Below are 26,831 nucleotides of genomic sequence, written 5' to 3'. Positions count from 1 at the left end.
ATGGAGTTATTTGGTGTTTAGGATCGTGCACAGGTAGGCTCTTGTTCTTTTAAATCAGGTATTCCCAACCCGGGTTCCGTGAACCCCTTACTTAAGGGGATTGGTCCATGACATAAAAGTGTGAGGAACCACTGCTTTGAGTATACTCCGAGAAAATTATCTGCAGTTTGTGAAGTTAAATGAAAAAGGATTACAAACTTTTATTCTCATTCATAGGTTTATTCTTTAAAGGTGCCTTCAAAATATCTACATTTATTTTATTTGGGTCATTATAATAGAGGTATATGGTACTTGGTAAGAGATGTCCTTCCTTGCTGGTATTTAGCACTGTAAAAAAAAAAGAGGCACCATGTAATTTGACTTAAATTTTGATACTTCACTGTAAATGGTACAATGAAAATAAATCATTACTGCCATAGATTGAAATTAGTCATTATACAGGTGAGGACAGAATTGAAATACCAAACAACTGGAAGCTCAGTATTAGGTTTATAGACAGAAGTGAAAAATGATTGTTTAATCCATATTAAAATTACCAATGGTATTAGAGTAGCATTAAATTATTGATGTTAGTTAAAATTGCACATTTTAAGTTTATTGATGGAGATTTAAATTATATGTTTAATAGAATTTAATTATTTGTGTATTTTTAAGTTCTTGCATGTGGTCTACAGTATCAAGTTAATGTTTTGTGGAATTTAAAACCTTCAAATTTTGTGCTCTATAAACTATTGTAGCAGTCTTACTGGAGAAACTTTCCTTTAAACTTACAGTAAGTAAAGTTTTTTCACTTATTTAGCTTTATTTTTGTGCCTTATTTAGCTGTTCCAGTGCTGAGCAAGGAGGAGAAAGATAAGTTACGGCGTCATGAGTTAAAACAGATTCAGGTCAAGTATGGATTACAGGTGTGTTTTTTGTCAACTTATTTCTGAAAGTATAATCATTAAAAGAAATGCTTGTTCTGCAATGTTTTTCCTACCTTTGCTACAAAATTTAGCTCTCCAGGTGTATTTCTTTATCTGATCCTCTTTCCTAAACTGAACAGAGTACTCCAGATAAAATCAGATCAAGACAAAGCTGCTTCATATTCCGTACCCTATACAGCTCCCAACCCTTTGTTCACATGAATGATTATTAAGGAGACATTGGATAGGCTGGGTCTGTTTTCCTTGGAGCAAAGAAGGCTGAACAGTGATATGACATAGGTATATAAAATTATGAGAGGCACAGATAAATAGCCAGAATTTGTCTCCCAATGGAAGGATTGTCAAAAAACAAGTGGGCATAGTTTTAAGATAAGAGGACGGAGGCATAAAGGGAATCTGAGGAGTGAATTTTTCGTACAAATAATCACTATGTAAAATGAGCTGCCGATGATAGAGGAGGCAAGAACAATAACAACACTGAAGAGACATTTGCACAGGTACTTGAAAGAGCAAAACATAGTGAGTTTTGCTATTAATGCAGGCAAGTGGGATTACTACAGATGGACATGATGCTGGACATGGACATGATTGATACAGCCCTTTGGCCCACCATTTATGGCTCTGAGTATAATATCCAGGATTTTTATGTAACTGGAGTGTCTATAATACCAGTTCTTTCTGAAACGTGTGTATTATCTAAGCAAGTTAATCTCCATAAATTTATTTGTCGTCATTTATTTAGAATAGTGCATATGAAAGAGGTAACTCAATGAAGAATTTGATATATAAGGATCGAGCTGCAAAACGTAGGCAGGAGATTGGAAGTGATGGCATTTTCAAAAGAGATGATGCTCCTGCTTCAATTCATATGTAAGTATAAGATTATAAGTCTGCAACTAAATGAGGTAGAAATTTTATAAATTCCTCAAAATATATATAAGCATGGAATACAAACAATACAACTAAACCTCAATTTTAAATAAAGTATTCTTATTGTCCAATAGAAATAATGTCACTAAGTGTACGTACAATTTTATCAGGTAGCATTACTGTTGTAATTCACTAGATGTCATTTTATATTGCACTTTGAAATTCTTTCTTGAAGAAGCTGATCATCAAAATAAGCAGTCAACATAATTGAAGACCCCTCCCCCCCAATCCAGAAATCCAGACATTCTCTCTTCACCTCTCTTCCATTGGGCAGATGATGCAAAAGCCTGAAAGCATGTGTCACCAGCCTCACGGACAGCTCCTCTCTGCTGTTATAAGACTATTAAATAAGACCATAAGATGTAGGTGTATATTTAGGCCATTTGGCCCATTGAGTCTGCTCTGCCATTTCATCATGACTGATGCATTTCCCTCTCAGCTCCAGTCTTCTGCCTTCTCCCCATAACTGTTCATGTCTTGACTAATCAAGAATCTATCAACCACTGCTTTAAACATATCCAGTGACTTTCCTCCATAGCCACTGGTGGCAACAAATTCCACAGACTGCCACTCTCTGGCTGAAAAAGTTCTTCCTCATCTCCATTCTAAATGGGCGTCCCCCTATTCTGAGAATGTGCCTTCTGGTCCTAGACTCCCTCACTATAAGAAACATACTGAGGCTTCCAACATGTGATAGGTTTCATTCTTCTGAATTTCAGTGAGTAGTCATCAATCAGTCCTCATGGTAACCCTTTCATTCCCAGAATCATAGTGGTGAACCTCCTCTGAACCCTTTCCACTTTTCAGCACATCCTTTCTGCTCACTTTTGCTGAGTATAGAGCCTCTGACAGTTGATCAACTATTCCCGATGTTTGGTTTTCTCTCTCAACACTTCAATCAGCAGCACCAGTTTAGAATTAGCCTCTGTACAAGGCTACGAAACCTCGGAACCCTGAAGGCGTGCTCATCTTCTAGGCGGTGTCATTGGGATATCCAAAAGTGGCCAGTCATGACTCCCCAGGAGTGGGTCCCACCACAGCAAAGATCAAAAGTCTGTGTGTAATTCCAGGTCAGGGTCTTCAACAAAACCCCATCCACCCTGAAAAGAAAAAAGAGAGCTGTCACAGGTAGAAATTAAGCTATTTTCATAGATGAACATGAAGGAGTTACTATTGAGCACCATTGTAACTCTGCATTGTCTAGCTTAGTGGTCACCAACCTTTTGAAGCCCAAGATTCCATACCTCGGCCTTAGTGAAAGGCAAGATTGACTCCAAATCGATTAGTTACATGCATGCGCACGGGGCAGAAAAGACTGGAAGTAAAACCCTGCAACCCAGAAGTAGAAATAATGTATGAACACCAGGGGTCACCATCCTTTTTTTTGCAACGCGGACTGGTTTAATGACAATATTCTTGCGGACTGGCCGACGGTGGGGTGGGGGGGGGGGGGGGGTGTTAAACACGACCAGAATACAGCGATACTTGAAGCAGGTTCCATATGTCCAGTCTATTCTGCAATTTAGTTTACGTGGCTCTCAGCACTTACCTGCTGTCCTGCTTGCTCATGTTTTTAACGCCAGAAAAAAATTAGCAGGTTTGTATTTAAGCGCAGGGTGCTTGGACTCAGGGTACCGAAGCAGTTTTGAGGGTTTCATTGCCTCATTAGACATCCTCTCGCCTGCCGCCTTGGCCTGGTGCATCTTTTCCTGTACCAGGGCCGCGGCGGTCGCAGTCTGGAGAGAGCGAGCGAGCAAGGAATGCAACTGGCCTGCTCCCGCCCCACTTGTAGGATCTATCGGCCGACAAAAGTTTGTTTCAGTAGATCGCAGCAAGGTAGCTGCTCTGCTACTTACGGAACCCTGAGCCCGAATTAGATCGTCTGCGAATATTTTAGCACCGGGTTCCCCATGAACATTTGGTGTGGTAAACAGGTTTAGAGGTGGCGCCCATCTGCGCTCCAGTCAAGTAGCAATAGCACTTACCCGAGGCTAACCAGATCCCTGACGTGCTTGGGTAATGACCTTGCATGGGTTCAAGTTCAACAGTGGGCGTGACAGGGAATGAGGAAAGTTGCAGCTGACTCGTATTGTTTCCTTGTGGCCCAGTGGTTGGGGACCAGCACGTGGCGGGAGAGCTACATGCATGCGCACTGGGCAGAAAGAACGTAACTAAAACCCTGCAACCTGGAAACAATCTCTCAACAGTACTTGTGTAATACTTTTTCATTTTTTTTTTCGGGATCTACTGGGAAAGTAGCAAAGATTGACCAGCTGATCGTGATCGACGGGTTGGCGACCATTAGCCTAGCTGATCCCCTAGGGGGCTCAACCACAAGCTGCTCTTAAAAGCCATCTTGCAGGCATTGTACAAATTCCCCCACTTGGGATCGAGCACCAAAATCATTGTACCTTTCTACCTGCATATTGCAACCCCTCATAACTAACATAACATTACCCTTTTGACGTGCCTTTTCTATTTGCTGTTGTAAATTGTAGCCCACGTCTTTGCTAATGTTTGGAGGCCTGTAAATAACTCCCATTGGGGTCTTTTTACCCTTGCAGATTCTTAGCTTTACCTACACGTATTCTACATCTTCTGATCCTAAGTCACCTCTTTCTAAGGATTTGCTTTGATTTTTTACCACATAGCCACCCCACCCCTTCTGCCTACCTGCTGTTGCTTTGATACGATATGTACCCTTGGATGTTAAGCTGTGATATTCTTTCAGCCACGGCTCAGTGATGCCCACAGTGTCATACCTACTAATTTCTAACTGTGCTACAAATTCATCTACCTTATTCCGTATACTGCATGCTTTCAAATATAACACCTTCTATCCTGTACTCATCATCTTTTTCAATTTTGTACCCCCCCCCTTTACATTGCAACTCATCCCATTAACTGCAATTTTGACCTGTCATCAGTCAGTCCTTGCTAGTTGTTCCCTAGTACTATAAGATGAATTTGTGATCTCACAATGTACTTTGTTATGACCTTAAGAACATAAGAAATAGGAGCAGGAGTTGGCCATCTGGCCCATTGAGCCTGCCCCCCCCCCCCCCATTCAATAAGATCATGGCACCATCTACATGCCTTTTCCCCATAACCCTCATAACCCTTAATTCCCCTACTATGTAAAAATCTATCTAACTGTATCTTAAATATATTTAGTGAAGAAGCTTCAACTGCTTCCCTGGGCAGAGAATTCCACAGATTCACCACTCTCTGGGGAAAAAACAGTTTCTCCTCATCTCTGTCCTAAATCTTCTCCCCTGAATCTTGAGGCAATGTCCCCTAGGCATTTCTCACCTACCAATGGAAATAACTTTCCTACTATCTTATCTATCCCTTTCAAAATTTTGTATGTTTCTATAAGATCCCCTCTCATTCTTCTGAATTCCAGTGAGTACAGTCCCAGGCGAGTCAATCGCTCCTCATTGGTTAACCCCTTAATCTCTGGAATCAACCTGGTGAACCTCCTCTACACTGCCTCCAAAGCCAGTATATCCTTCCTCAAGTATGGAGACCAGAACTGCGCACAGTACTCCAGGTGCGGCCTCACCAAGTACCCTGTATAGTTGCAGCATGACCTCCCTGCTCTTGAATTCAATCCCTTTAGTAATGAAGGCCAACATTTTGTTTGCCTTCTTAATAATCTGTTGTACCTGCAAGCCAACTTTTTGTGATTCATGCACAAGCACTCCCAAGTCCCTCTGCAGAACAGCATGCTGCAATCTTTCACCATTTAAATCATAATCTGCTCTTCTATTGTTCCTTCCAAAGTGGATGATCTCGCATTTACCAACATTGTATTCCATCTGCCAAACCTTGGCTCACTCACTTAACCTAACCCTCTGCAGACTCTCCACCTCCTCTGTACAATTTGCTTTTCCACTCAGTTTAGTGTCATCAGCAAATTTTGCTACGCTACGCTCAGTCCCCTCTTCCAAATCATGAATTTAAATGGTAAACAGCTGCGGGCCTAGCACCGACCCCTGATGTGCCCACTCACCACTGACTGCTATCTGGAGAAACACCCATTTATACCAACTGTCTGCCTTCTATGGTTAACCAATCTGCTATCCATGCCAATACACTTCCTCTGACTCCTTGTATCTGTATCTTATTTATAAGTCTCTTGTGCGGCACCTTATTGAACACCTTCTGAAAATCCAAGTATATGACATCCACCTGTTCCCCTCTATCCACTGCACTCATTATGTCCTTAAAGAACTCCAGTAATTTTGTCGAACAGGACCTGCCCTTTCTGAATCCATGCTGCGTCTGTCTAATGGAACCACTTCTTTCTAAATGTTTGCTATTTCTTCCTTAACGACAGCTTCAAGCATTTTCCGGACTACAGATGTTAAGCTAACTGGCCAGTTGCCCGTCTTTTGCCTACATCCTTTTTTAAAAAGTGGCGTGACATTTGCTGTCTTCCAATCTGCCGGAACCTGCCCAGAGTCTAGAGAGTTTTGGTAAATGATTTCCAACGTATCTACTATAACCTCCGCCAATTCCCTCAGCACCCTGGGATGCATCCCATCAGGACCAAGGGACTTACCTGCCTTCTGGCCCTCTAGTTTGCTCATCACTATCTCTTTAGTGACAGTGATTTTATTGAGGTTCTCACCTCCCGTTTCATCCATAACATCATCCTTTGGCATGTTAGACATGTCCTCCACTGTGAAGACTGACACAAAATAGTTGTTCAAGGCCTCAGCCATTTCCTTATCACCCAATATCGATTTCCCCTTCTCATCTTCCAAGGGACCTATGTTGACTTTAGCCATTTTATGTATTTATAAAAACTTGCTATCTGTTTTTATATTTTGTGCTAATTTACTTTCATACTCTTATCTTCCCTTTCCTTATTTCTTGTTTAGTTGTTCTTTTTTTTTAAAGTTTTCCCAATCCTCCAGTCTCTTTGCAACTTTGTACACATGAGCTTTTAATTTGATACTACTTTTTATTTCCTTAGTTATCCAAGGCTGACTCTCCTCTCACCTACTGTGCTTACTTTTGACTGGATTATACTTTTGTTGAGCACTGTGAAAAATCTCTTTGAAAGTATTCCACTGTCCCACCAAATAGCCCGTGCTCCCAGTCTGCATTAGCCAACTCCTCCCTCATCCTGTTCAAGCATAATACACTGTTTTTAGATGTAACTATTTCGTCCTCCATCTGTATGTGAAATTCAGTCACACTATGATCACTCTTTCCAAGAGGATCCCTGACTACAAGATCGTTAATATTACCTGTCTCATCGCACAGGACTAGATCTAAGATAGCATTTTCCCTTGTAGGTTCACTAACATGCTGCTCGAGAAAGCCATCACGGATGCATTCTATGAAGTCCTCCTCAAGACTTCCTTGACCAACCTGATTCACCCAATCTATGTGGAAGTTAAAATCACCCAAGACAACTGCCGTTCCATTCTTACAAGTTCTTACCTTACCCCTTATTGTTTACCTGCATTGTACGTTCTCTCAGCTGTTAGACTTTACCTCTTACTATTTCAGTGCACTGTGTAATGATTTGATCTGGCTGAATGATATGTAAAACCAGCTTTTCACTGTATCCCAGTACATTTGACAATAAACCAATTCTAAAAAATAAATTGCAAATGATTGTTCTGCTTTTTAGATATTTATTACTAAGGTACAATCTATCAGCATGAGAATCACCTGTTTAGAACTAAAATTTAGAGAAAAAATCTTTCACATGAATGGTTGAAACATTTTGGAATTCAAAAACAATAGCACTGCTCCAGCAATGCAGGTTCGATCCTGGTTTTCTAAGTGTTATCTATGTAAAATTTGCACATTCTCGATTTCCCTCCGATAATAATTTCATCTTCCCGCCCACCCAATATTACAGAAATGTTCTGTAAATTTGGCTACTGTGAATTGTCCCTCCTGTAGATGGGAAGGGGGTGGGAAGGAATTGTTGGGATACAAAAAAATGAGCAGTGGGATTATCTACTCTGGGTAGACTCTGGGTATACAACTTTCTTATTACAGGAAAATGAGAAAAATATAACTCCTGCCAACAAACAGCAGGAATTCTCAACCAGAGTGTTTTTAAAGCCTGAAAGCAATAAGGATGAGGGAGGGAAAATGAGACAAAAACAGAAAATGCTACAGAGGTTTAATGAGCTGAAAATTTCACATCTTCCACAACCGTTGGTTGACCTGTTGAGTTTTATATTTCCACCATTTTATTTGCAAATGGACAGCTATATTAGAAACAGAAAACCTACAGCACAATACAGGCCCTTCAGCCCTCTATTTTCCTAAGCTCTATGTACCTGTCCAGGATTCTCTTAAAAGACTCTGTCATATCCGCTTCCACCACCGTCACCGGCAGCCCATTCCACGTACTCACCACTCTGCGTTTTAAAAAAAAACTTACCCCGACATCCTCTCTGTACCTACTTCCATGCACCTTAAAATTGTGCCCTCTGACTCCATTGAATAATGGAGCAGGTCTGAATGTCTGTGGCTGAATTCTATTCAGTTAGCATTTGCATGTTACTACTGACTTCAAAAGAAATTAGAAACCTTTTGCCTTCGTGCTCCTACTTCCCTGCTCAACCTTTAAGTCACAGAGAGGAATTTATTTCAGGTAGACCCCGTAGAGTACAACATGTCTGTTTTGCACACTAAGGATCAGCACCTAAGACTCTTTTGTCTTGGAAGACATTGACCATTGATATTCCCTTTGAAACTAAAGTACCCCATTACATTTTAGAATTGTCTTGTAGCTGAAGTTCTAGGAAATTAAGTTAGCAATTTAGACAAAATTCAGATCAGTAGTAATGAGAGAGATGTAACTAATCTAAATAGATACAAAGCCTGAGTTATTGATGTTGGAGGATCTCTTATTTTTGTGCATCTTACCAAGAACTTTGTCCTGGCTGTACATAAATTACCTTTTCCAATATGTTAGCTATGAATACAAGTACATGATGACTTTTTAGGGACCTACAGCACCTTACAAATAGAATCAGTTAATATTAACAGTGACATTTAGGTAACCATTACAAGCAGTTCTATGTATAATCTACAATTGAAATTAAATGTAAATGTTGACACTCCAAACTAGTAAGTTGCTTTCTCATCAATAGAATTTACACATTTAGAGGTTTGATGACTTAAAACTTTATTCATTTTAGGGAAATCTGTGATGACAACAAAGGACGAAAGATGTTGGAAAAGATGGGCTGGAAGAAAGGAGAAGGACTTGGTAAAGGAAGCTGTGGAATTAAAGAGCCGGTAATTTTTTTTCCATCTAGAAAACACACTTTAAAGTAAATGAATTAACCAGCTGAATAGTGATCTGCTTACTATTACTAGTGATCTAATAAGTGAGAAGATACATTCAGTGCACCTTTCACTGATCACTTACAGGTAAACCTGCCATTAACTGCATTGTATGCATAGGGTTTGGCATCATTGCTATACCAAAACATCCATTGCCTTAGCTTATAACCTAGTGATCAGTCTCCATTGTCAAGAGAACTAGCAGCAGTTTTACAGAAATAAAAAGCAGTTGGAGAAATAAAGTAAAATTGATGTAGAATATTTATAAAAGTTTAGCTAAAGTTCATATAGATAAAATATTTTAACTGAACTGTCTTCTGCTGTAATTGTTCGAAGTTCAAATTAATTTTTTTATCTAAGTACATATATGTCAACATTTACAACCCTGAGATTAATTTTTTACACATTCATAGAAAATACAAAGAAACAAAAAAATAAATAAGCAATAAATATTGAGAAATGAGATGTAGAGTCCTTGAAAGTGAGTTCCTAGGTTGTGGGAACAGTTCAGTGTTGGGGTGAGAGAAGTTACTCCCTCTGGTACATTAGCTGATGGTTGAAGGGTAATAACAGTTCCTGAATCTGATGGTGTGGCTCTTGAGGCTCCGGTACCTCCTTCCTGATGGCAGCAGGAAGTTTTATTTTCAGTTTATTTATTGTTTCCTTTTTTATAATTACACAGAGTATTAGGGATGCCAGGCAGAAAAGATGAATACTCCTCATGCAGGATGTGTGAAGGCAGGGAGATTTTCAGTGTCCCTGATGACTTCACCTGCAAGAAGTGCATTCAGCTACAGCTTCAAGTACTCCATGTTAAGGAGTTGGAACAGGAACTGGATTGACTCTGGATCATTCAGGAGGCTGAGGAATTGTTAGACATGACATATAAAGAGGCAGTTAAACCGAAGATGTAAGATGCAGGAAATTGGGCGACAGTCAGGAGTGTGAAAGGGGTTAAACAACCACTGCAGACTCCCCTCAACAATGGGTATACCACTTTGGATACTGTTGGGTGAGATGACTTAGCAGTGGGAAATCACGGCGATCATGTCTCTGGCACAGACTCTGGCTCAATGGCTAAGAAGGGGGGGGGGGTGGAGAAGAGGTGAGCTTTGATAATAGGGGAACAGAAAGGAGGCTGTGTGGATAGGAATGAGATTCACAGGTGATACGTTGCCTCCTTGATGCCAGGGTCTGGGACATCTCAGATCAGGTTCTCAACGTTCGTAAGTGAGCACTCAGAGGTCATGGTCCATATAGATATCAATGACATAAGTAGAAGAATGATGACATTCTGCTAAGTGAGTTCAAGGAGTTAGTTGCTTAGTTAAAAGTACAGGACCACCAGGGTTGTTATCTCAAGATCGCCACTGGCTACATGCTAGTGTGGCCAGAAGTAGGAAGCTCATTGAACATATGGCTAAAAAGTTGGCGCAGAGGGTCGACTTCAGGTTTTTGGATCATTGGGCTGACTTCCAGGGAAGGTGGGACCTGTACAGGAGACAATTTTCACCTGAACTGGAGGGAGATTAATATCCTAGTGAGAAGGTTTGCCAGTACTGGAAGGGTGAGCATTGGGTGGGGTAGTTTATACTAGAGTTGCAGAAGGATGGGAACCAGAGTGCCAGAACAGATAATGGAGTGGTTGTGGAGACAAATTATAAGACCTCAGGAAAAGTCAGGAATCATAAGGTTGAGCATGGTTGGACTAATGTTCTGAAATGTATATGTAGGAAAGGCAGATGAGCTCAGAGCATGGATCAACACATGGATCAACACATGGAATTATGGCATTGTAGCCATTAGTGGGACTAGGTTGCAGGAGGGGCAGGTCTAGCAGCTCAGTGTTCCGGGGTTCTATTGTTTATAGACATGGTAGAACAGGAGGGATTAAACGTGGATGAGTGGTGTTACTAGTCAGGGAAAATGTCACAGCAGTGCTCAGTCTATTCAAACTGAGGGACTCGTCTTGTGAGGTTTTATGGCTGGAAGTGAGGAATCAGAAAAGTATGATGATGTCCAGTCCTTGTACACCTCCATCACCCCATCAGAAGGACCTCAAAGCTTCTTGCTTCTTTCTAGACAACAGACCCAACCTGTTTCCCTCCTCCACCATTTTGGTCCATCTGGTGGAACTGGTCCCCACTCTCAATTTTTTTTTCTTAGGCTCCTCCCACTTCCCTCAAATCAAAGGTGTAGCCATGGGCACTCGCTTGGGTTTTAGCTTTGCCTGCCTTTTTGTTGGCAACATGGAACAGTCAATGTTCCAAGCCTACACTGGTATCACTCCCCAACTTTTCCTACCCTACATTGATGATTGTGTTGGTGCTGCTTTCTGCATTATGCTGAGCTTCTCAACTTCATCAACTTGGCCTCCAACTTCCACCCTGCCCTAAAATTTACCTAGTCCATTTCTGACACCTCCCTCCCCTTTCTCAATCCCTCTGTAACTCGAACTTTTATAAACCCACTGATTCTGACAGCTACCTGGAATATACCTCTGCCCAACCTGTCACTTGTAAAAATTCCAAACCCTTCTCTCAGTTACTCCATCTCTGCTGTCAGAATGAGGCTTTTCATTCCAGAACTAACCAGGGGCTTTCCTTTCTCCTTACCATCTCTTTCATTTTGCGCATGTCTACCTTCAACCTATCTTCCCACCACCCCAACAGGGATAGGATTCCTCTTGTCCTCACCTACCACTCCACTAGCCTCTGCGTCTGGCACATAATTCTCCATAATTTCTGCCAACAGGATCCCACCATCAAGCACATCTTTCCCCTCTCCCCCACTTTCTGCAGGGATCACTCCCTGCACGACTCCCTTCTCCGTTCATCCATCCCCACTGATCTCCCTCTTGATACTTAGCCTTGCAAGTGGAACAAGTGCTATACCTGTCCCTATACCTCCTCCCTCATTCAGGGCCTCAAACAGTCCTTCCAGGTGAGCCACCTGTGAGTCTGTTAGGGTCACCTACTATATCCAGTGCTCTAGACATGGCCTCCTGTACACTGGTGAGAGCCGATGTAGATTAGGTGACTGCTTTGTCAAGCACCTGCACTCCATCCGCAAGAAAAAGTCTGATCTCCTGGAGGCCACCATTTCAATTCTAACATGTCAGTCCATGGTCTTCTCTACTGTTGTGATGAGGCCACACTCAGGCTGGAGGAGCAACACCTTGTATTCTGTAAGCTCCAACCTGATGGCATGAAAATCGATTTCTTGAACTTCCAGTAATTACATCCCCTATTCCTGTTTTTCCCCTTTCACCTCATTTCTTTACCTGCCCATCATCTCCCTCTGGTGCTCCTCACCCTTCAAACTCTTCAAACTCCTGTCAGATTTCCCCTTCTCCCAGCCCTTTATCTCTTTCACTAATCTACTTCTTAGTTCTTTACTTCACTGCTTCCCCTCTCCCAGTTTCAGGTATTACCTACCACCTTGTACTTCTTCCTTCTCTCTTCCCAGCAACTTCTTGCTGTAACTTCTCATCATTTTTTCCAGTCCTGATGAAGGGTATCTGCCTGAAATAACTGTTTACTCTTTTCTATAGGTTCTGCCTGGCCTGCTGAGTTCCTCCAGCATTTTCTCTGTGTCTACGCCCACCTTAATGAGGCTATATTATAGACTCACTGCGGGATAGAGAGGAACAAATTTATAGGCATCACAGACTGTTGCAAGAAACAAAAAACCATAAGATAGAGGAGCAGAATTAGGCCAATTGGCCCATCGAGTACACTCTGCCATTTCATCATGGCTGATCGATTTTTCTTCTCAGTCCAAATCTCCTGCCCCTACCCCCATCCCCATATCCCTTCATACACTGACCAATTGAGACTCTATCAGCATTGGCCTTAAATATACAAAGGCCACAGTTGCCTGTGCCAACGAATTCCACAAATTCACTACTGTCTGGCTTAAGAAACTCCTCCTCATCTCCATTCTAAAAGGACACCCCTCTATTCTGGATCTGTGTCTTTTGGTCTTAGCCACTCCCACCAGAGGAAACCTCCACATCCACTCTTTCATCATTCGATAGGTTTCAATTAGGTCACCCCCCCCCCCCCCCCAGTTCTTCTGAATTCCAGTGAATGCAGGCCCAGTGTCATCAAATGCTCTTCATATGACAATCTGTTTAATCCTGGAATAATATTCATGAACTTCCTTTGAACCCTCTCCAGTTTCAGCACATCCTTTCTCAGATAAGAGGCCCAAAACTGGCCTCACTAGTGCTTTATAGAGTCTTTTATAAAGACTTGCTTTTATATTCTAGTCCTCTTGAAATGAATAAACTATTGCATTTGCCTTCCTCACCACAGACTCAACCTGCAAATTAGACCTTTGGGGAATCACTGCACAAGGACTCCCAAATCTCTTTGTGCCTCAGATTTTTGTATTTTCTCTCCATTTAGAAAATAATTAACCTTTTCATTTTATCTACCAAAATGCATGACCATACACTTCCTGACACAGTATTCCATCTGCTACTTCTTTGCCCTTTCTCTTAGTCTAAGTCCTTCTGTAGCCTCTCTACATATTTTCATATCGTCTGCAAACTTTGCAACAAAACCATCAACTCCATCATCCAAACATTTAACATATAACATAAAAAGAACCGTGTGGAACACCACTAGTCACTGGCAGCCAACCAGAAAAGACTCCCTTTATTCCCTCTCTTTGCTTCCTACCAGTCAGCCACTGGTTTATCCAAGCTAGAATCTTCCCTGTAATACCATGGGCTCATAGATTGTTAAGCAGCCTCGTGTAGAACCTACTTTGTCAAAGGCCTTCTGAAAATCCAAATACACAACATCCAGCAATTCTCCATTGTCTATCCTGCTTGTTATTCAAAGAATTCCAACTGATTTGTCAGGTGAGATTTTCCCTTGAGGAAACCATGCTGACTAAGGCCTATTTTATCATGTGCCTTCAAGTACCCTGAGACCTCATCCTTAATATTCTCCAGCATCTTCACAACCACTAAGGTCAGATTAACTGGTCTATAGTTTCATTCCTTCTGATTCTCTTCCTTCTTGATGAGTGGTGTAACATTTGCAATTTTCCAGTCTTCTGAAACCATTCCAGAGTTTAGTGCTTCCTGAAAGATCATTACTAATACTTCCACAATCTCTTCTGCCACCTCTTTCAGAACTCTGGGGTGTACACCAACTGGTCCAGGTGACTTAACTATCTTCAGACCTTTTAGTTTCCCCAAGAATCTTCTCTTGAGTAATGGCAACTTCACACACTTTATGATCCCTGACATCTGGAACTTCTACCATACTGCTAGTGTCTTCCACAATGAAGACTGATGATAATTCATCTTCTCTTTCCACAGATGCTAAATTAGCCTGTGAGTTTTCCCAGCATTTTAATTTTGATAATATTTTCTAACTCTGCTACGCACTATCACTTCACTTAACTGTTTCAATTGATTGGTTATCTGCTTCTGTTCTCATCTTTGATCGCCATGGAATAAACTTGGTTTCAATTACCTCAGCTACTGCCTCTGGCTACGTGAATTCCAATCAACACATTAACCTTTATGTTTTGCTTTTGCTCTCACAATCATGGGTTTCCTCAACTATTTCAATGTTCTTTTTCTCTCCACCTTCATTCCATACTGAGATTTGTTCTCATTGTGATGCACCAGAATGTTTTTAATACCATTCTTTAACGTTAGTCACATTACTGACTGACTCCATCTCAAACCTGCCCTGGCACCTTTTTATCATCAAATCAAGTCGAGTTTATTTTCGCATACACACACACACACACACATTTATTAATTACACTGTGAAGGATACTAGCAGTACAGTGGAAGTTCCCGGTGTCAAGGGTCATGAAGTGTGTGCGGTTACCATTACTAGAAGTTTCTTGGGAATACTGATGCAAAATAGGCCATTCGTCCATTTCCTTATCCCCCAATACCACCTCTCCAGCGTCGTTTTCCAGCAGTCTGATATCTCTCTTTTTTACAATATGTATCTGAAGGAACTTTTGGTATCCTCTTTAATATCATTGGCTAGCTTACTTTTGTATTCTATCTTTACCATCTTAATGATTTTTTAGTTGCCTTCTGCTAGTATTTAAAAACTTCCCAAACTTCCAACTTCCCACAAATTTTTACTCTTATTATATGCCCTGACTTTGGCTTTTATGTTGGCTTGTTAGCCATGGCTGCGTCATCTTGCATTTAGAATACATCTTCCTCTTTGGGATATATATATATATATATGTGTGTGTGTGTATGTGGGTGTATATATGTATGTGTGTGTGTATGTATATATATATATATCCTGTGCCTTCCAAATTGCTTCCAGAAATTCCATCTGCTGCTGCTCTACTGTCATTTCGCCTTTTCCCCTCCCCCTCCTACCTTCAAATCTCTTACTATCTTTCCTTTCAGTTAGTCCTGACGAAGGGTCTCGGCCTTTGTAAACGTCGACAACGCTTTTCCCTATAGATGCTGCCTGACCTGCTGCGTTCCACCAGCATTTTGTGTGTGTTGCTTGAATTTCAGGCATCTGCAGATTTCCTCGTGCAGTGTTCTTTTCCAATCAGTTCTGACCAACTCCTCTTTTCATACCTCTGTAATTTCCCTTTACTCCACTGTAATACTGATATATTTGACTTTAGCTTCTCGTTCTCAGATTTCAGGGTGAATTCCATCATATTATGATCATTTACCACCTTAAGATCTCTATTAAATTCTGGTTCATTGACGAACACCCAACCCAGAATAGCTGATCCCTAGTGGGCTGAATCATGAGCTGCTCTAAAAAGCCACCTGTTAGAAACCTGCACCAACCTGATTTTCCCAATCTACATGAATATTGAAATCCCCCATGACTATTGTAACAATGCCCTTTGGCATGCATTTTCTATCTCTTGTTGTGACATGTAGACCACATCCTTACTGTTTGGGGGTCTGAAAACAACACCATCCAACCCTGTGTTACCTCTTTGTAATAATTTAATTTCAATTTTCACTAACTGAGCCAACACCACCCATTCTGCCTTCCTGCCTATCCTTTCAATACAATGTGTATCTTTGGACATTAAGCTCTCAGCTATAATCTTCTTTCAACCACGATTCAGTCATGCTTCCAACATTATACTTGCCGATCTGTAACTGCTGTATGTTCGTCAACCTTATTCGGTATACTGTGTGTATTTGAATATAACACCTTTAGTGCTGTGTTCATTCTCATCAGTCTCTCCTTGCTGAGAGTCTTACTACACGTTGGCTTTGTTTGTAAACCAACTACCTCATCGTCAGCACTATCACCCTGGTTCCCACCCTCCTGCCAAATTACTTTCAACCCACCTGAACAACACTAGCCAACCTGCCCATAAGGATATTGGACCCCCTTGTAATGTAAACTGTTCCTTTTGTATAGGTCATACTTTACCCAGAAGAGATAGCAATGACTTATAAATCTGAACCCCTGCCCCAGTTCCTCAACGATACATTCACCTGTCAAATCATGCTACTCTTACCCTCACTGGCATGTGGTACAGGCAGCAATCCAGATATTACTATTATTGTGATACCTTTCCACCTTTGACTGGAGCTCCCGTACTATATAAGGACTTGAAGGGGTAGTGTTTGTCAAAAATGTTCAGGAAAGTTTCCTTAAATTGGCACATAAAGTCTCAATGAGAGAATGTGCAATACTTGATCTATTAGGGAATGCAACAGGGCAGATGCCAAAAGTTTGTGTACAGGAGCACTTTGCAACTAGTGATCATAATGCCATTAGTTTCACAGTAATTATGGAAGAGCATAGGAATGAAATAGTCCTTGGAATGAAATTCTAGATTGGAGAAAGTTCAGTTTTGATGGTATCAGAAAGGATCTGGTAGTTCTGGATTGGGACAGTCTGTTTTCTGGCAAAGGCATGTTTGGTAAGTGGAAGGCCTTCAAAAGTAAAATCTTAAGAGTACAAAGCTTGTATATGCCTGTCAGAATAAAAAAAAGATGATAATGGATTTCGGGAACCTTGCTTTTCAAGAATTGAGTAGTATAAAAAATGCAGAATACTTAAACAAATCAAGAGAGGTAAAAGGAAGCATTAGTTTGCTCTCGCAGACAAGGTAAAAGTAGAATCCTAGGGGCTTCTTGCATTAAGAGCAAATGGATAGCAAGGGATAAAATTGGTAATTTGTGTATAGACCCAGAGGAGATGGGGGAGATCTTAAATGGATTTTTTGCGTCTCGGGTGATGAACACAGTCCATAGATGTGAGAAGCAGCAGTGACCCTATACGGATTAAAGGAGGTGGTGTTTGCTGTCTTGAGGCAAGTTAGGGTGGATAAGTCCCCAGGACTTGACAGATATACCCCTGGGACCCTGTATGAGGCAAGAACAGAAATTGCAAGGGCCCTGACAGAGATATTTAAATCATCCTTAGTGATAGCCAAGGTACTGGACGATTGGAAGATAGCGAATATTCTGCTGGTTAAGAAAGGCTCTAAGAATATACCAGGAAGAGAGGCAAGACTGCGCTGGTGCGTAACGTCAGCCAGTAGAGTGGGAAAAGTTTAAAAGAAGACCACCATATCCAGTGGGTAGCAGAGTGTTAGGGCTTTGGCTCAATGGGCTTAGGTGGTAATGAGGCGAGGTAGGTTTACCTGTGTTAATTGCAGAAAGGAAGTAATATGTGTGTGAGGCTGGTTTTCTGTGCTTGGTGTCAGATGTGGGAGGTCCTGGAGTCTCCTAGCCTCCTGGATGACCATATCTGCACCCAGTGTATCAAGCTGCAGCTCCTATAAGGGACTGCGTTAGGAAACTGGAGATGCAGCTTGATGACCTTCGTCTGGTCAGGGAGCAAGGAAGTGATAAAAAGTTATAGGCAGGTGGTTACACTGGGGCCGTGGGAGACGGACAATGGGGTCACAGTCAGGAGAGGGAAGGAAAAGAGTCAGGTACCAGAGAATACCCCTGTGGCTGTACCCCTTGACATTAAATACTCTTGTTTGAGTACTGTTAGGGGGTGGGGGAGGAAGAACAGCCTACCTGGGGAGAAGCAACAGTGGCCATGCCTCTGGCACAGAGTCCGGCCCTGTGGCTCAGAAGAGTAGGGAAAGGAAGAGGAAGGCAGTAGTGTTAGGGAAGTCTATCATTAGGGGGTCAGACAGGTGAGTCTGTAGACGCAGGTAAGGAACTCGGATGCTAGTTTGCCTCCCTGATGCCAAGCTCAGGGATGATTCAAATCACGTCCAAGATATCCTGGAGAGGGAGGGATAACAGCCAGAGGTCGTGGTACATATTGGTACCAATGACATAGGGGGAAAGGGAAAGAGGTCCTGAGAAAAAGACTACAGGGAATTAGGAAGGAAGTTGAGAAGCAGGACCACAAGGGTGGTAATCTCGGATTACTGCCTGTGCCACGCAACAGTGAGTATAGGAATAGAATGAAGTGGAGGATAAATGTGTGGCTGAGGGATTGAAGCTGGGGGCAGAGATTCAGATTTCTGGATCATTGGGACCACTTTTGGGACAGGTGTGACCTGTACAAAAAGGACAGGTTGCACTTGAATCCCAGGAGGACCAATATCCTGGCAGGGAGGTTTGCTAAGGCTGCTGGGGAGAGATTAAACTAAAATTGTTGGGTGAGAACCAAACTGAAGAGACTGGGGGAGAGGCAGTTGGCTCACAAATAGAGAAAGCTTGGAGACAGTGTGTGAGGGAGGATAAGCAGGTGATAGAGAAGGGATGAGCTCAGCTGGACAGTTTGAGATATGTCTATTTGAATGCAAGGAGTATTGTGAACAAAGTGGATGAACTTAGAGCGTGGATCAGTACTTGGAGCTACGATGTGGTGGTCATTACAGAGACTTGGATGGCTCAGGGACAGGAATAGTTACTTCAAGTGCTGGGTTTTAGATGTTTCAGAAAGGACAGGGAAGTAGGCAAAAAAGGTGGGGGCGTTGCACTGTTGATCAGAGATAGTGTCACGTCTGGAGAAAACGTGGACGTCATGGAGGGATCGTCTACGGAGTTGGAGTCTGTATGGGTGGAGGTTAGGAACAGGACAGGGTCAATAACTTCACTGAGTGTTTTTTATAGGCTGCCCAATAGTAACAGGGATATCGAGGAGCAAATAGGGAAACAGATCCTGGAAAGGTGTAATAATAAGAGTTGTCCTGATCAGCGATTTTAATTTCCCAAATATCGATTGGCATCTCCCTAGAGCAAGGGGTTTAGATGGAGTGGAGTTTGTTAGCTGTGTTCAGGAAGGCTTCTTGACACAATATGTAGATACACCTACAAGAGGAGAGGCTGTACTTGATTTGGTATTGAGAAATAAACCTGGTCAGGTGTCAGATCTCTCAGTGGGAGAGCATTTTGGAGGTAGTGATCATAATTCTATCTCCTTTACAATAGCATTGGAGATAGGAACAGACAAGTTAGAAAAGCATTTAATTGGAGTAAGGGGAATTGTGAGGCTGTCAGGCAGGAAATTGGAAACAGATGTTCTCAGGGATAAGTACGGAAGAAATGTAGCAAATGTTCAGGGGATATTTGTGTGGAGTTCTGCATAGGTATGTTCCAATGAGACAGGAAAGTTATGGTAAGGTACAGGAACCGTGGTGTATAAAGGCTGTAATAAATCTAGTCAAGAATAAAAGAAAAGCTTACAAAAGGTTCAGAGAGTTAGGTAATGTTAGAGATCTATAAGATTATAAGGCCAATAGGAAAGAGTTTAAGGAGGAAATTAGAAGAGCCAGAAGGGGCCATGAGAAGGCCTTGGCAGGCAGGATTAAGGAAAACCCCAAGGCATTCTACAAGTATGTGAAGAGCAAGCGGGTAAGATGTGAAAGTATAGGACCTATCAAGTGTGACATGGAGGTGTTGTGGATAGCGTGGAGGGCTGTCAGAGGTTACAGCAGGACATTGATAGGATGCAAAATTGGGCTGAGAAATGGCAGATGGAGTTCAACTCAGCTAAGTGTTAAGTGGTTCATTTTGGTAGGTCAAATATGGCAAAATATATTATTAATGGTAAGACTCTTGGCAGCATGGAGGATCAGAGGGATCTGGGGTCCGAATCCATAGGAAGCTCAAAGCAGCTACGCAGGATGGCTCTGGTTAACAAGGCATACGGTGTATTGGCCTTCATTAATCATGGAATTGAATTTAGGAGCCGAGAGGTCATGTTGCAGCTATATAGGACCCTGATCAGACCCCACTTGGAGTACTGTGCTCAGTTCTGGTCACCTCACTACAGGAAGGATGTGGAAGCCATAGAAAGGGTGCAGACGAGATTGACAAGGATGTTGCCTGGATTGGGGAGCATGCCTTATGAGAACAAGTTTAGTGGACTCAGCCTTTTCTCCTTGGAGCAACGGAGGATGAGAGGTGACCTGATAGAGGTGTATAAGATGATGGGAGGCATTGATCTGTGGATAGTCAGAGGCTTTTTCCCAGGGCTGAAGTGGTTGCCACAAGAGGACGCAGGTTTAAGGTGCCGGGGAGTAGGTACAGAGATGTCAGGGGTAAGATTTTTACGCAGAGTGGTGAGTGCCTGGAATGGGCTGCCGGCAATGGTGGTGGAGGTGGATATGATAGGGTCTTCTAAGACACTTTTGGATAGTTACATGGAGCTTAGAAAAATCGAGGGCTGTGCGTAAGCCTAGTAATTTCTAAGGTAGGAGCATGTTTGGCACAACTTTGTGGGCCAAAGGGGCCTTTATTGTGCTGTAGGTTTTCTATGTTTCTATGAAATTATAGGCTGGTAAGCCTGACATCACTAGTGGGAAAGTTATTGGAAGGTATTCTAAAGGACAGGATATGCTTGGTATGTTGTGTCTAACCAATCTTAGAGTTCAGCAAGATGGTTGACAAGGACCCACATGGTTCAGTCGCTTGGCATTCAAAATGTGGTAGAAAATTGGATTTGACATTGGCTTTGCGGGTGACGTCAGATAGTAGTAGTAGGTTGTTGCCTTTCTGCCTGTGACTGCAGTGGTCATATCAATGACCTGGATGATGTGGATTAGTAGATTTCCAGATGACACCAAGATTGGGAATGTAGTGGTCAGTGAGGAAGTCTATCAATGTTTGCAACAGGATCTGAACCACCTGGAAGAATGGGCTGAAAAATAGAATTTAATGCAGACAACTGTGAGGTGTTGTACTTTGGCAGGACCGCTAAGGTATGTCAAGTAATGAGCATTAGGGCACTGAAGAGTGCAGTGGAACAAAGAGATCTGGGAATACAGGTCAATAATTCATTGAAAGGTGTCATAGGTAAATAACGTCATTGAGAAAGCTTTTAGCACATTGGCCTTTACAGATTGTAGTACTGAGTCATGGAGTTAGGTTGTATAAAAAGCTGGTGAGCTCTAATTTGGAGTATTACGTGCAGATTAAAAGAGTACAGATTAAAAAGGTGTTACAGAACTGGAGGACCTGAGTTACAAGGAAAGATTGAATAGGTCAGAACTTTATTCCCTAGGGCATAAAATATTGAGGAGAGATTTGATAGAGGTATACAAAATTATGAGGTGTACAGATAGGGTAAATGGCAGCAGGTTTTTCCCACTGAGGTTGTGTAATACTAGAACTACAGGTCATGGGTTAAGGGTGAAAGATGAAATGTTTAAGGGGAACACGAGATGCTTATTTGCTCAGGGTGGTGAGTGCGTGGAAAGAGCTACCAGCACAAATAGATGCCATTGTGATTTCACCTGTTAAGAGAAGCTTGGATAGGTACAAGGAAGGGAAGGGTATGGAGGGCTATGGTCTGGGTGCAGGTCATTGGGTCTAGAGAGTTCTAATGATTTGGCAAAAACCAGATGGGCTGAAGGGCCTGTTTCTGTAGTTTTTATGACACTAAAAGCGTGGTTTGGATGCTGGGGGTCCTTGATGGATGCTGCTTTCCTGTGATGTAAATGTGCTCAGTTGTAGGGAGGGTTTTTGGTAGGCTTTTCCATTCAAGAGCACCGGTGTTTTCATACCAAGTCATGATGCAACCAGTCAATATGCTCTCTACCACACGTATAGAAGTTTAAGGTTTTATTTGACATGCTGAATCTTTGCACATAGAGCCACTGCCAAGTTTTCTTTGTGAACCTAGGGTAGATCCTCTGAAATAATACAATTGTGGAATTTAAAGCTGCTGACCCTCCTCACCTCAGATTGTCCTGATGAGGACTGGCTCATGGACCTTCAGTTTCCTCCTCCTGGCATAAATAACCAGCTCCTTGGTCTTGCTGACACTGAGGGGGAGGTTGTTGTGGCACCAGGCAGACAGAATTTCAATCTCCCTCCAATATGCTGATTTGTCATTTTTGTTGTCAACAAACTTGAATGATATTGGAGCTGTGCTTAGGCTCAGTCTCAGGTAAAAATCGAGTAGACCAGGGAGACCACACAACCTATCGAAGTACTGCCAGTGCAAACTGACTGGGTCCACAAGTGAGGAAATAGGAGGATCCAGTTGTACAAGGAGGTATTGAGGCCCAGGTCATGAAGCTTATTGATTAGCTTTGAGGGGATGATAATATTGAATGCCGAACATCCTGAACAGTAAGAACACCCTGATGTATGTATCTTCACTGTCCAGATGTTCCAAGGTTGATTGAAGAGCCAATGAAATGGCACCTGCTGGAAGGTAGGCAAATTGTCACTCCTAGGTAGGATCCAAGTCACTCTTCAGGCGGGAATGCAAAGGAAACTTGACTTGAATACAAACAGATGTTAAAAGAGTTTCTAAACTTAATTTTGCAGCATTCAAGGGAAATCAATTTAATATAGCAACTACTGTATACTAATCTCAAATTGCACTTTCTGGCTTTTCTTCCCCCCAGATTCAAGTTCAACTTCATCAGTCACAATCTGGTCTGGGGGCTAAAATACCGCTTTCAATTGAAGATGCACAACTATACAGCTCCAAAAACCACAAGAACTGGGCCAAAGCCAGAGCAAGATTTTCAGAAGCCTTCCAGCAGACTTCAAGTCAAAAGGAAGCGGATACAAAAATATGTGCAAAAACTGAATGTAAAAAGAGGGATCCAGAAGATTCTACGATTTAAGTTTTCCAGTGTTCAATTTTTTTTAAATAAAATGTAAAGCTGCTAAACGTTTTTAAAGTGTGATTTTAAACAATGTCTTAATTTCCAGTAAGTCACTGCTCTTATTGAAATGGGGGAGTATTGTACATCTTTGTTCAAAATGAGGACAGATATTCCTGTAATGATAGAAATATTTGTTCTGTATCTTGAATAAGTACCCTATCTGTTTTGCAACTGCTCATTTGTATCTTCACATCCTTCAACCAAAGCTTGAATGTTCTTTGAAGAGATTATTTTCTCAAACTTGGGTAGGAAAGCTTGAAGGTCGGTTAAGATGAAATTTCTTAAATCCTTAAAGATCTACCTTACCCTTTTCAACAATAAAAATGATGGGCTTAAATAATTAAACCATAAACAAAGATCAAGGCCTGACCTAAACTAGTAATTTAATAACCAATTGAAAATGATTTCCTCTGCTCTTAAAAATTAAATCAGGTGGAAATGTTTCAGCATAATTGCCAAATTAACAATAAACCAGACAGCATCAGGAATAATCATGTAACTCAACAGAAACCTTACACTGGACAAGGTTAATCTGCAAGAGACTTCGTACGCATATATTGTCTCACCAAAGCCTCTTGTAATCAAGATAGCTTTCCTCCTCTACATCAATCCTCTCGCAGATGGCTTTTTTTGATTGCCGCATTGGATAACAACCTCATTCTGTCTGGGTCTCCGTCTACTTCCATTCCCAGCTGCCTATCAACTCTCTGGTGCCCCTCCTTCTCCTGTTGAGTTCCTCCAACATTTGTATGTTACTTTGAAAACTATTAACAGTTTTCCACACCAGAATATTTCCACATTACTCTCCACTTGGACTTACTTCTTTCTAGTCTTATTACATCTTCCTCCCAATTTAATTCTCCCTTGATGTTTGTATTGGCAAACCTCAATTATTTTAAGCACTCGTGAAAAGGTATAGGAATCCCTGGCCCAGTCAAAGAAAAGGAGCATTTTGGTATGCACTGAGTTTACCTGAAAATAAAGTAACCTGCCTCCTGCAAAGCTATGTATGTACAGCACCTACCTCAAACTTTTTGCTGAAACTACTAGGATAAGTGTGGAAGTTGTTACTGATATCAAAGGATCCAAGAATAAACTTGCTCTCCATCATTTGTTGCTACACAAACTTATTTCACAATGGTTTCTCATTTTAGTACACATTGCAACACTTCTTCACACCTTTATTTTACAGTTTTAATACACTAAAATTCTTTGTCCATTACAACATAAAAGGTTGCTGCATCAATCATGCTTCTGCAAAGTACCAGTGGGGAAAGCGGTGGTTGTCACTAAGTCTTCACTTCCAGAATTTGTATACTGAAGGTAATGTGAATTTACTCTTCAAGTTATTGCAGCGCTGTAACAAAAAAAAGCCAATAATATGGTTCTTCCCAAGTTTCCGCACCCTGCACAAGTCTATTGTCCATTGCAGTCAGCCATTTGATAATGGTGGTCCATCAAAATTAATTCCAGGAGTGCTGGTATATCAGGTAATATTACCACACCTAGCACATACAGTTCTTTTGAACACGAGGTTTAGCTGCACATAGTGAACATTGACAAAAATACATTTACAACATTTTCAGTATTAGTTGGGTGCCATCCAGAAGGGCATGGAATTGTGGGACCTCTGTATGCTATGTTGCTGCTGCTGCTGACGATGTTGTTGATGGTGATGAGGAGGGCGATGAACAGAGGGCTGAAAGTAGGGATGATACATATTGTGTGACGCATTTCCAGAAGTTCTGTATCTCCCACCTCGTTTATGACGTTCGTCTTCTTCATCTGAAGAATCTTCACCATACTGTGCCAATGCACATAGGCTATCGCTAGTCTTGTGTCGCTTATGGCTTGGAGAGATATGACCTACATTTTAAAAGAAAAGAATCCCCAAACACACCCAGAAATCCAAGAGGTATTCAGTATCAAAAAGATTTAGTTTGTGGGAAAGAGAACACATTGTTAATGTTTTAAAATGTTTACAGACAATGCATCGAGAAATCAACAGTACAGTACACAAATGAAGATGTCAGATAAAGCCATGTCAAGTTGACAGCAGCAGGTGATGTCCCATCAGAAACATGTAAGAGAACACAAGACACAAGAAAGGAAAATTAAATTCAGATCAACTGCTACATATTATGTTCAATCTATACCATAATTACAAGTTTCATGACCATTTGTTAATATTAAAACTCTCAATAAACAATGCCTTAGTGATATACAGAATGGAAAAAGGTCCCTCAGCTTAACATATCCAGCAGATCAGGTATTAATCTCAGCAGCCTGACTAGTATTTACCCGTTTTACAAATACCCTAAATAAGGTATAAAGATACAAGGTTTAGCAATGAGGCAACTCCAATTAACTCATCTTAATTCAAAAACATCACATCTGATTATGTTTTAAAGTTTAACTAAATTAGACATCTCTTACTTTCCAAAGACAAATTTAATACCATGGCTTTCTAGCTCTTTGATATATTAGAAGCAAAAGTCATTAATTATAATAGCTATTAGAGGTACTGATAGAATTGTTAATACAGAATCTAAATCATATGCAATTCATTTCAGTGTACATAAAAGCAAAGATTGATTCAAATGATCCATTTGACAAACCAATCCTTCAAATATTAGAATCAATATGATACATTCTTACTTTGAGGAAGTGCACTGGAAATACCGTTATTACATTACTGCTTGGATTTCTGCTACCAGATTGAAAATTAGTTTCATGACAGAAGTGGAGAAACAGTAAGACAGTAAGTAAATGTGCGAGGGAACTCCGTTAGCTCAGCACACTTGTAGATGGCAACAAACTATTAATTATCACCAAGGGCAGACAATTATTTGAAATTTATCAAATGTAGTATACTATAGAAAATATGACAACTTGCTCAAATATGCTTTGAAATGAACTGCTCATTTAGAACTATTAACAGATCTTAAGATTTCAATGTGTAGTTGAACTTGTGTACATTCAGTATATTTAGCAAGCAGTAACAGGACATATGCTCTCCTCACCCAATTCCATGGATATGTACACTATTACCTACTCCAAATGCATTGAAATGAACTTCAGGGTTGAATAAAGGCTTCTAAAACTGTGATGATGCTCTATATTAGGAAATAGGTTTTCACAGATATAAATTGGAAACAAGCCATCTTTCTCAAAAAAAGTAGGGAAGTTTATCCAATAACAATCTTAAATCAATTCATTTATATTACAGCACAACTTGATCACTTAAAATTAGATTCTGAATTAAGCTTTAAATTTTAGACAAGAATACATTATATAGAAATGATAATTCTTCAAGTTATTTTAACACAACTTACTATCAGAATCAATAGAGTTAAATTAAGTCACAAAGGCTTATGGCTAGAATATATGTTTCAAATTTAAATCTCAGTTTTAATGCACTGTCCAAAAGCCAAATCATTTTTATGTTGTTCAATGTTTTTATTATCCAATGCAAATCACATTTCATTAAATAAACTGGTACTTTCACAGAAGTGCATCATATTAGTGTTAATGACTAATTTGCCCAGTCTTTAAATT

At 41.1% G+C, this 26,831-nt stretch overlaps 2 protein-coding genes across 5 annotated transcripts in view; one reads left to right on the top strand and one right to left on the bottom strand.

Moving 5' to 3' along the window:
- Positions 1–23,282, top strand: part of aggf1 (angiogenic factor with G patch and FHA domains 1) — a 74,239-nt gene extending 50,957 nt beyond the window's left edge. For 2 of the 3 annotated variants that reach the window (XM_059974496.1, XM_059974497.1), the window contains exons 13-16: positions 823–905; positions 1,669–1,796; positions 9,038–9,137; positions 23,007–23,282. In XM_059974496.1, the coding sequence (XP_059830479.1) occupies positions 823–905; positions 1,669–1,796; positions 9,038–9,137; positions 23,007–23,231 (536 nt within the window). In that variant the 3' untranslated portion in view covers positions 23,232–23,282. Of the gene's footprint in view, positions 1–822; positions 906–1,668; positions 1,797–7,165; positions 7,456–9,037; positions 9,138–23,006 lie in introns of those variants that run through there. The other variant, XM_059974498.1, reaches the window with a different exon arrangement.
- Positions 23,283–24,437: 1,155 nt separating this feature from the next.
- The window catches only part of LOC132396699 (KH homology domain-containing protein 4-like), a 60,005-nt gene continuing 57,611 nt past the window's right edge, over positions 24,438–26,831 (bottom strand). For both annotated transcript variants that reach the window (XM_059974499.1, XM_059974500.1), the window contains one exon: positions 24,438–25,139. In XM_059974499.1, coding sequence (XP_059830482.1) covers positions 24,862–25,139 — 278 coding nt within the window. In that variant the 3' untranslated portion in view covers positions 24,438–24,861. The remainder of the gene's footprint in view (positions 25,140–26,831) is intronic.

Source organism: Hypanus sabinus, chromosome 7 (assembly GCF_030144855.1).
Source record: "Hypanus sabinus isolate sHypSab1 chromosome 7, sHypSab1.hap1, whole genome shotgun sequence".
In the NCBI taxonomy this organism is placed as follows: Eukaryota; Metazoa; Chordata; class Chondrichthyes; order Myliobatiformes; family Dasyatidae; genus Hypanus; species Hypanus sabinus.
The sequence above is the reverse complement of the archived record's forward strand: the minus strand, read 5'-3'. Positions and strand labels throughout refer to the sequence as shown.